The sequence below is a fragment of the Sinocyclocheilus grahami genome, unplaced genomic scaffold (genome assembly GCF_001515645.1).
Source record: "Sinocyclocheilus grahami isolate Dianchi unplaced genomic scaffold, SAMN03320097.WGS_v1.1 scaffold9.1, whole genome shotgun sequence".
NCBI lineage: Eukaryota > Metazoa > Chordata > Actinopteri > Cypriniformes > Cyprinidae > Sinocyclocheilus > Sinocyclocheilus grahami.
This window is the reverse complement of record NW_015505188.1, coordinates 1,370,298-1,381,917: the sequence shown is the minus strand read 5'-3', so window position 1 is coordinate 1,381,917 and position 11,620 is coordinate 1,370,298. Positions and strand designations below refer to the sequence as shown.

Here is an 11,620-nt window from a genome sequence, read left to right as displayed (position 1 = left end):
AATATATCGTGATATCAATTTTGGCCATATCGTCCAGCCCTAAGCATATTGAAACTGTTGGATTTTCAATGTCATACTACCTCTGAACATTGTGTCAGGATGTACAGTTCAAGTGCTCTAGCAAAGATAGTGCTGAGATACCTTTAGAATACATGCATGTAAGACATATAGAGGTTTATTTAACTTGGAGTAATGCTAAAATGCAGATTATGACATGTCCTAAACAAATCAAAACATGAAAAATAGAATTATTAAGGATGTTAAAGTTGTTTAGTAGTGTGGTACAGGGGTGTGTACTGTATGTGCATCTACAGTGGCTTCAAATGTGGCTCATTCAAACAGGATTTACAGTCGGACTTGACCGTTTTATAATATTAGTTGCACTGTTTAGTCTTTTGTTTTAAATGTTGCATATTAATTGATGCCAGACATTACTTTTTATGAATAATCTTTGTCCATCAAATTTCCAAAAAGAAAAGAAAGTTAGGGGAAATATTTTTAATTTGTAAAAGTTTTAATTCATTATCATTATCCAATAATAGAGTAGAATCACAAAACAGCCAAATGTATTTAATTTATAAGCTTTTTTACATTGATTTTCAAGCAAAAATAACTAATTATAGACCAAAACAATGGTGAAAATAAATGTGCGACCATTTTGATCACAAAAATCTTTGCATAAATATAAATGTCATAAATAACAGAATAAACTACTACAGTCGTAAAATAATATGAATGAAAATAATACTGCATATTGCTTATTGGACACTACAAGAAGCTTGTTGCTTCTACAAGAATTTGAGCTCTTTATGTTGTGACTCATGTCTTTTATAGCACTCTGCATTGCAAGTGCAATTATTTAGCCAGAGACCAACCGAACAAGTCAGAAAAGCCATACGTATAGAGCCTGTCATGTGATGCAAAGGCAAAAATGTATTCGTTTACTAATAATGTACTACGGTAAAAGCTTTTTGAGGTTTGACTAGGGATGGGTATCGTTAAGGTTTTAACTCTTACCAATACTGCTTATCGATTCGGTACATTAACGGTATTCGTATCAGTACTTTTTGTTTATATATGACAAATTAAGAGCTGAATTAACATTGCTTTATATTCTGAAATGTAAGATAAATATTTAATGAAATGATATACATCAATTTGTAAATGCAGCAGTGTGCAGGCATTTTTAGTGTTTTATACTGTACATAAGACAAGATACAGTAAAAACATGAACAAAGAAACAAAGTAAAACAAACTGACAAATACAATAAAACAAATGTACAAGTGAAATGAAATAAACAGTGCTTTCATTTTTCCATGAAGGTCTACTAACATTACTGTTCAGGTAAGTAATTACAAGTAATTAATTATTACAAGTATGTTAAGTAATTACAGTTTTCACTGTATGTATTGATAGATTAATACTTATTAAAGCTATAACGTAATTCAGATTAACAGCTGTGAGTGATTTTGTCTTTGCATTTTGTTGTTTGTTTAACTGATGGCCCAAGCGCCAGTCTGGCACGTTAAGACAATATATTGACACACATCAGATTTTCTCCCAACTGTTCTCGTCCACTTAAGACATAAAATGTGTTTAAGTAAATACTCCAAACCGGCCATTTTGAAATATTTTGTGTGTATTGGATCGTTTGGACGCGCCCGAAGCTCAAAGTGTAATTAGCTTGTCCGTTTTGGAGCGCGCCGCGGGCACACATTTCAGCCTGAGGAACAGCGTCTCTTGTGCGGATTGTGCTTTCAACGTTTTATTATCAAACATGTCCCGCAATTTAGCAACAGTATAAGACGGTCTTTTTTCAACAATCACCGATTGTGCTGATTCTGACTTTTAAGTTTGGGTTTTAGGGAGGAATGAATGCGCCCCGCTGTGAAGGGAAAAAAGTTGCGCTAGAAGAAGCGCGGCTATAATCCTTAGAAGCCAAAATCGAAATAACAAATAAAAATAGCTTAATAAAACAGCCACAGGCCTAAAGTGTAAGTAGACGTTTGAATGTTTAGTACTCTCCTCTATCATAATTAAGCAGGGCTTTCATGTCGCGCGTGCTGAAGCTCCTCCGCACGAGCGCGATCTCGCTTCTGAGTTGCGAATAGCAAAAATGCATCATAGACAAATGTTTGAATATTATTGCATATAAAAACAGCTGGCGACTCTTGTGAGATAGAATTTGCAAGACAATGTATCTATAGCAATAATAAATGTATGTGTGTTTTCTTAATTTCTCCAGTACCGATAGCAGAACCGTTAACGTCAGAGCTTATCGATACTCCGGTCTTTCATAATTTAGCCCCGGGACCGATTAAATACTGGGTTTTGGTACCCATCCCTAGTTATGACTTAATATTGTGCAGGGAACTGCATGAAATTAAGTCTTTATTAATCAATAATCCATAGCTTTAATTTCAGCTGGAAACATGCTGTAAATTGTACTGTAGGTAGATTTTGGAAAGTTTTGCAGACATTTTGTTGGTAGAGACAAGTTTTTCCAATGAGCCTTGTTTGCAATAATCTTCTGTATCTGTATTAGTCATAGAAATATTGGTCAATCTGAAAAAAATGACTAGACTGTGATTATACACTGTTACTATGATTTAAATAATAATAATTACTCGTAGCATAATATTAAATTTTGGTTATACTGCCCAGCCTTACTGTGGCATCAGTATTCATGTGAGAAAAATGATGTAAAGCAATTGGAAAGCAAGCTGTAATGGGTTTTAGATTTCTGTCTCTACCGTTCCAAATGATTATGGCACATATTCAGCAATGCATCCAAACAGCAATCTTTTGCTCTCAAACAGCAATATGTTTTACTTTTCCAAATGGAAATACCTGTTCATTTGCACATATCTGCCTATTAAAAATGACCCAGCAACTCCACAATGCCACATTGGGCACCCAATCAGAACAATATAATTAGATTCATGCCAGTTGTTTACCGTCTCCGATTTGAAACACAAATTTGCAGACATGTCCCGCATCGCAATAAAAAGCATCAGTAGTGTTTTGATGGACATAACATTGTTTTAATACAATTTACTGGCCGGTGTTTGGCCTCTTGTAATAATTTGCGTGTTCCTGTGGGGGAGTGTGTGCGGACTGCATTAAGCATGAATGAGTGGCCACTGAACGAATGTGGCATATTCTCGTCCTGATTAAAAACTGTGACTGTGTGTTTTTGCAGGTATGGCTCCGGCCTTCACAGCGGCGCCGGTCGACATCACTGTCACAGACGGAGCGGTGGCCACGTTCAGCTGTCAGGTATCCGGGGCCCCTAAACCTGCCATTATCTGGAAGAGAGGTAATGCTAGTGCAAAGTGATGTTTGATTTTAGCATTTACATTTATAATTCACTAATGAATGAGGCCTAAATCACATCTGAGCTCTGTTTTTTTTTCAGCAATAAATGAAATATAAGTTAGAATTTAGAATTAACATTATAATTATTTATAATCTTGAATTTATTTCTTTATACTGAGTTCATCAGAGTCCATTCTAGGGTTGCCTTCTTTGCATAAAATACACTAATGTTTAGAAGTTTGGGTTCTGTAAGATTTTTTTTATGTTTTTGAAAGAAGTCTCTCATGCTCATCAATCATAATATCAAAATACAGCAAAAAAAATGTATGAAATCCATTTAGTGAAATATTAGTACAGTTTAAAATAACTGTTTTCTATTTTAATATATTTTAAAATGCAATTTATTCCTGTGATGGTAAAGCTGAATATTCAGCATCATTACTCCAGTCTTCAGTGTCACATGATCCTTCAGAAATCATTCTAATATGCTGATTTGCTGCTCAAAAAAACATTTCTTAAATATCAGTTGTGCTGCTTAATGTTTTTGTGGAAACTGTGGTTTGTCAGGATTTTTATTAAATAGAACAGCTTTTGTTTAGAATATAAATCTTTTGTAGCAATGTAAAAGTCTTTACAATACTTTGTAGTAATTAATGAATTTGAATTTTATCTGTAACAAAATCAAAATGAGATTTATTTGGAGGCAGCATAATTAAGTTGACTACTTTTTGGAACAGTTTCTCATTGAGGCCATCTATGCTGCACTAGAAGTTTTTGAACAGAGCATCAGTGTGCATATGGAATGTCAGTATTAACATGGGTTCATCTCGGCCCTGCTGTTTTGTTACGTGTACTAGTGCTATATTTGACTGATTACAGCCAGATTGCAAGCATACTTGCTGCTTTGTTACTGCGGCAGAGGCATAAATTGATGTATGAGGTTGTGTGTTTTGTGCTACACAGGAAGACTTTAAGATGTCTTTGTTGCAGCCGATTGGCGACACAAAAGATAATTTCATGCAAGAGTAACAAAAAAAACTTCCATTATATTCTACAACTGTTTTGGGTATATTCATGAAGTCGTTTCCATAGCATTCCCAATTATGAAGTGGCATATATAATAGCGGCCCCTAACAAGGTAGAGAGCTCTGCAGGCAGTTTCAGGAGGATTTTCTCCTGGGAAGACTTTACGCTTGTAATAAAATCATCTCAAACTCCATGCACAGTGATGTTCTATTAATTCCTTATATGGAAGCAGATGCGAGATATTGAGGTAACTGTTTTGTGTTTGTGTGTGTTTGTCTGCATATGTATGCACATCAGATACTCAGATCCTCGCCAGCGGTTCTGTGCAGATTCTGCGTTTCACCCTGCTGGAGTCCGGCGGTCTGCAGATTCAACCGGTGGTGCTGCAGGACACAGGGATGTACACCTGCTACGCCGCTAACTCAGAGGGAGCGATCAACGCCAGCGCCTCCCTCACCGTATGGAGTAAGAGAAACGCGCTTAATCTCAACCCATCTTCGAACTTCTTTCAGAACCAATTTGCTTTTTCACTGACTTAAGAGCGAAAAGATGACGTATCTATGGAAGTCTATTTCTGCCACAGAATAAAATAATTAAAAGGTAACTGTGACTTTTTTTCTCACAGTTCTGACTTTATTTGTCTCAATTAGGAGTTTATATCTCGCAATTTTGAGTTTAGCCATAAATGAAGGAATGAAAATGAGTGTGGCAGTCATTAAAAATAATTTTTTTCCCGGTGCACCAATGGCCAATCCTGGCCTGCACCTGCCTAATTTTGTAAAAGAAATGCATGTCTTGAACAAAATATAAATTTTGTTAATGTAATATTCCATGCATTAATATGAATACAAAATTGAATGTCCCAAAATATTTCTTTGAACAAAATATGCATTTTGTGATACAGACAGATCCTTTCGTCCCCAAAATTAGGCATGCCTTAAAAACGATATAAACTGGAAAAAAAAAGAGTTCTGAGAATAAGTCAAGATTACTAAATTTTAACTCACAGTTACAAGACAAACTTGAAATTGCAAAAATAATAATAATAAATAAATAAAGTAAGTCAGAATTGTGAGATAAAAAGTTGCAATTACATTTTATGTATTTTTATTGCGTAGCGGAAACAAGCTTCCATATGTAGCTATGTAATTTCCATATATCCACAAACAAGCCTAGAGCAATGCTGTTTTTGTTTTTATGGAAAAGAGATTAGAACATCTCTCCAAAAAAATCTTTCACATTGATGGCATACAAATGTTTGTGTTGGTCTGAATAGATGCATTAACAATCATTGATTCAAATTAAAATGTTTTTTTGTGTTTGTGAGAACAGGCCTTAACTGCGCGTTTAAACATACTGATTGTGATTAAAACATCACTTTAAAAATCATCTGACAATCAGTTTGATAAATAAAGAGTAAAATTCATAGTAATCATTTCAAACATATAATTTTATTTCAGATGGACAGGAAAAATAACATGACTGCCAACTGACCACCATTAATTCAGTAGAAATGTGCGGTTCTGGACGAGACAAAGGCAAAACTCACATCAAACTTCCTTTCCTAAATGAATGAATAAGTAAAGTCAGAGCAGAGCCTGATAATCTGTTCCATGAAAAGCAGCTTCTTAGCGCAGCTTAGCAAGGTGATATCTACAGCATCCAGACTTGTTATTGCACACTGATCAGAGCATGTAAAGTCCTGGCATTGTCTCAGCGGGAGGGAAACACACTCGGCTGTTGATGTGTGAAGAGGCTGTTAAACAGTGAAGCGTAGCCGTTTGGTTCGTGGAAATGTTGAACTAGTGCAGAATTAACAATGTTGTGTTTGCTCCAAGGTCGCACGTCCATATCCAGGCCTCCCATGGACAGACGAGTCATTAAGGGGACCACGGCCATTTTGGAGTGCGGTGCCACCCACGACCCGCGCGTGGCGGTGAGGTGGGTGATGATAAACGAGCCACACTGCTTCCTCCTCTCTTCTCAACATCAGAGCCCAGGGCTCCACACTCGGTTTGATTGTAATGTTAATTCAGAGTGTCAGCCCACAGGCCTTGAAGTTGATTCAAAGCGTGATCCGTAGTGCTGTACAGTTAATTCAGCGCTAATATGCTGGATATCAGCGTAATGAGCCAGTGCTGTTTCCTGTGCTCCCCTTGTGTCAGCTTGACTGTGATAGAGTTCTCTTCTGCTCCTCGTCTTCTTCACTTGGCAGGTACGTGTGGAAAAAGGATGAGGAGTTAGTGAGCCAGACCAGAGGGGGGCGTATCAGCCTGCAGGAGGGCTCGTTGCACATCAGTCAAACTTGGTCTGGGGACATCGGGGACTATACCTGTGACGTCATCTCTCAGGCCGGCAACGACTCCAAGGCAGCCCGTCTGGAGGTCATGTGAGTGACTTAGCTTCCCTTCATCTCCGAGCATTAGGCTGACTAATACGCTGTGCTGGTGGATGTGTGTCACCTTCCAAATGCGTATTGTGCATCATTTTTCACAAGCCGGCTTTGAAGTGTGAGGACGTAACTGAAGAGCGAAAAATATGCTGGCTCTCCAAAACCATGTTGTCATGTAGCTCATCCTACACATTTTCTGCTATAGAGACAGTAGGCATCATGAGGCTTGTTGAGGAGAGGTGTAGTATGATTTTCACCTGGTGGGCAATAGAACAGACAAAAAAATCCTACAGACTTAAAGGGATACTCCACTCAAAAATAAAAATTCACAATATTTTCGATTCTAATCATTCTTGCTCCCCATGTGCCTTCCTATGCCCTTATTTGGTTAGTTTCCTGTTCCTGTCCTGATTAAGTTAATTTGTCCCAGGTGTTTCCCATGATGTTTCATTGCTCCCAGGTATGTCTCGTCATCCCCTCCTCCTGTGTGTATAAATAGTGTTCCCGGTGTGTGCTCCAGCGTCCGGTATTGAATGTGAATGCCTATGTCCACATGTATAGCATGAGTGTTCCGTGTTTCTTTGTGTGAATTAAACCCAGTTGGATTAATGTACTCCTCGTCTCTCTCCGTTGCTTGCTCCTCAGTCCGCTTAGCAGTGCACCCGTGACAGACCCCAGTTGATAAACCAATGTCTTTTATAGTGAAACGATAGGCATGTTTGAGTAAAATAGTCAAATTTTGTAATATCGCTTTGAGCCAATGGTCATGCATAGGTTAATGAGAGCATTGTGTAGTGCGTTCTGAAACTCATGTGAGAAGTGAACAGAGGAAGAACAGAGGACTGTCACTTCTCCATCAGCAGGCTGAACAGTTTACTCAGCGGTCATTATAAAAAAAACATCCAGGCAACTATTTCAAGCATGGATAATTAACTACATCTATCTACTTGAACTGTGAAATGCCAAAATCTCAACAACAAAAAAAGCTTGGCAAAATCACATTTAAACATATTTCAAATCAGCAACAAATTCTGACATTAACTGTGCTATAAATGTTTTTTCTAATGCTAAAATGTTATTTAAACAGCTACATTTGAGCACTGCAACCTTTGATATAATGGGGCTAGTTCTAAATATAATACTATAATCAACACCTTTCACGATTAGTTTATCTCGGCAGCTGTTAATGCAGTAAAAGTGGTCTTACTTTATATTAAGTGGCCTTAACTACTATGTACTTACATTTAAATTAATAATTTGGTACAATGTACTTTTTGTGTACATACATGTTTTTACATTGTACTTATATTTTAAAAATACCTGCATGTAATTACATCTGTAATTAATTTCTGTAACTACATTTATAATTACACTGTTGACCCATCCCTTACACCTTAACCCACCCTTAAACCTACCCATACCACCAAACCTGTCCCTAACCTTACCCATATCCCACCTCAATAGCAGCAAAATCATATTGTGAAAAAAAGTGTATTGCAATACAATATGAACACAATAAGTACATTGTACTTATTTTTTTAAAGTGAAGGTAAATAGTAGTTAAGGCCACTTAATATAAAGTGGGACCGTAAAAGTTTTCGGGAGAGTTCCATATGTAGTGCTCATTTAATATGCAAAGATGTTAGCCAATCATAGCAGTGGGCGTTTACATTGAAGTCTCATAGCAGACACGCCCCTCCCAACGGAGCGTTCAAATCATAGGGCTAAATTAAAATGAGAAAATGGACATCTAAAGAAAAAAACATAGTAAGATTATAAGTGCACCTAAGATAACATTCTAAAATATTTTTTTTTTAAATGTCATTTTAATCGTGACTTAATCCACCATATGATGTAGGTTCTCCCATTCATAGTAATATGAGTGAAACTTCTTGGTGCATATATACAGTACCAGCAGCATTTCCAGTGGAATACAGTTTGGTACGGTGTGATTATGATACAATTTTTCAGCACAACAACAGTGAAAAAACACAAAAAGCAGTCCTTCAAAACTGAAGTTTGTGGTCGTGTTTATCAGTGAACATGCCATCTGTGTGTCACCTAGGTCACAACTGACATATTTGTTATGTATGTTGGAATCTTTCTTTAGTTTTCTTCCACGTTATGTTTGCTCACCCACTGCAGCATCTACATACGTCTGAGTGGATTGCTGCTCTCAGCAGGAACGTGTTGACTGACCTTTCCTCAGTAACCTTTTTCACCCTAACCTTTCCATCTGGATTCCAACTACTTATACACAATTTTCATATTCATCAACGGCTCGCTAATTGTAACTTTTAAAGGAATTTATTTAATCAAAGAAGTTTTGCCTCTGTTCTTTGCCTTTAATCCCTGACTTTCAAATCCTTGTTTTTAAAGTAGCTAGTTTGCTAGTGTTTATGAATGCTTTTTTTTAACTCTCCATCCAGAAAGAAATGTCCTGACCGTCTCCTAAAAAGCTTTTTGACCTTTTGACCAGTCTCTGAGTGTGTAGATTTCTTCATCCCGGCTATTTGAAACACTATTTCTGATCCGTGTCTGCCAGTCGAATCCTTAAACCCAAAATAAAATCCAAATCTTGGCAGCATAAACATTTTAACACCTAAAGCCTTTGCTTATGACTCTGTATCACAATATGATGTGATAGAAGCTCTCCAGAAATAAACCGCTAGAAGACGGCAGTAACCAGCGGGTGTGTACTTTATGCAGATTTCATGAGGCTAATGTTGTGTGGAACTAAGACTCATTATCTGTTTGTGGGTTTTCTGGCTCCTCATTAAGCTGGAGAAGATGCCGTATTGGTATCAGATGGTTGTGTGGAATCGGGCATGTTGTCAGGAGGACTTCCCCCAGTGGCTGAAGTCACCCATGCCTTGTCTTTTTCCTCCTTCAGCGATCACATCCCACGCCATTATAACTAAACACTGATGATCCAACAATCTGAACAAATCATTCATTCTGAGGTCTTTTTCTTATTTTTTTGCCAGTGTAGTCTGATATTTCTATTTTAAAAATGTGAAAATTAAATCTTATTGTCTTTGCCTTGTTTTCTAATAATACCTCCGAAGGACAATATCTTAATGGACAAACCTCCTTATTACAATATACGTTTACATGAAAATTTTTTTTAAGAATAGTTAACCCAGAAAAGACTTATATATTTTATTTAATTTTTTTTATTTTTTATTAGAGATATTTTATTCATTATAGTGAAATCAAAGCTAATTAACATTTTGTTAACATCATCTTGATAACATCAGGTGAAAAAGCATAAATTTTTTGCACCTCTAGAAATGGCATAATCTTCCTTCTTAGTCAGAAAGAACACAGAAAAGTGATGAACTCTTAAGTATTGCCGGGTCTCTCCATGGGTTTAATTTAGAGAAAATAAACTTTCCAAGCGCAACTGTTGGTACTCAGGTGCCTGGTCTCAGCAGGAAGCCTATCCTCCCCAGAAATGATTAATAAAGTAATCAATAAAATAAAAAAAAAGCTAGTGTGAAGAAGAAAATCAAGACAAACGCAAATGGATGCCTGCCTTCGACTGGCTATGAGATTCGGGCTGAATTTGGAATTTTTTTGAACATGGAGGAGCCGGCAGTAGGAGTGAATATGTGAGAAGATCTGAAAATGGGCCAAGGAGGCTTACTGGGAGAGCCAGTCCCATAGATGATAATCAACAGACCCAAACCACAATGAACACCTGGCAGCTCTTCTGTAATACCCTGTGTTTGATTTCCATCTGGCCAGAAATCTAGTCGCTAGTTGTTCAATATTCAGATTTGATCGTACGTATATAACAGTTATTAAAAAATAAGTTTAGTAACCCCAAAGTAATATCACTTTCTGTATAGAACCTATATGCTAGCTTTGTTTATGCAGCACTTGTGTGAGAAGTGTGAAACAGCCCTTATTTTGAGCATTTGCTGTCCTCTGTCCTCAGAGAGCTGCCACACTCACCTCGAAACCTACAGGCCAGCCTGAACGCCAACGACAGCCGCAGCGTGGATCTGTCCTGGATGAGACCCTTCGATGGAAACAGCCCCCTGTTGCATTATGTGGTGGAGCTCTCAGAGAACAGTAAGATAAACCAAGTGGTATTTATTGTAAAGAAAAATATGAAAACACTTCACAAAATAGATTTGTTAGGTTTTACATTTTTTGAACACTTTCTGGTTGTTAAACAGTGGTAAATGCGATGATCTACACTTTGCTAGGACACCTGTGTGAATTTGAGAGGAACTAAGGTTGAATTGGGAACAGAACCCTTTTAGTGCCCACCCACTTTTTCAGCAGCCTTGGTTCCAGAAGTATTTTTTCCAGTCAGTTTTCCCATAGGGATTTAAAAAGAAATCATAACCCATGAAGCAAACTAACTAGCTATGACGTGAATCAAATACAATCTTTGGACCACAAAGATAAAAAAAACTGTGAACTTAATGAGCTTTAATGAAGGAAATAACAAAAATTCCAAGAAGCCTTCTGAATGACATTATCAACTTAAAAACTTGATTGTATCATTCGCAGTGCTTCATGGAAGTGGGTGGGCACTAAAGAGATATTATGACGTGATTTGCTTCTCGCGATTCTCTGTTTGGTGGAGATTTCTCAGCAGAATCATGGATAATGTAGTTTTTTTACCAAAAATTCTGTTGTTAAACACTTTTGTTTAAAGAAATAACAAAAGCATATACCATTGATTAACAATCTCATAGCTCATAGTAGGTCTGTTTTTAGAGGTTTATTTAAAGTTGTTGTTAAAAATCTGTTCCCCTATGGAGAAAATTAATGGGATTTTTATTTCTGGAGCCCCACTGATGCACTCTAAATGACAGAAATAGTATGAGTAGTATGCAAGTATGGTATTCTGAATTCAGCTTCTT

General features: G+C 37.0%; 1 protein-coding gene across 3 annotated transcripts in view; it reads left to right on the top strand.

Annotated features, from left to right (window-relative positions):
* The window catches only part of LOC107591833 (protein sidekick-1-like), a 368,532-nt gene that overhangs the window by 276,175 nt on the left and 80,737 nt on the right, over positions 1-11,620 (top strand). For all 3 annotated transcript variants that reach the window (XM_016281108.1, XM_016281124.1, XM_016281117.1), the window contains exons 10-14: positions 3,204-3,320; positions 4,643-4,810; positions 6,184-6,286; positions 6,561-6,734; positions 10,681-10,817. In XM_016281108.1, the coding sequence (XP_016136594.1) occupies positions 3,204-3,320; positions 4,643-4,810; positions 6,184-6,286; positions 6,561-6,734; positions 10,681-10,817 (699 nt within the window). The remainder of the gene's footprint in view (positions 1-3,203; positions 3,321-4,642; positions 4,811-6,183; positions 6,287-6,560; positions 6,735-10,680; positions 10,818-11,620) is intronic.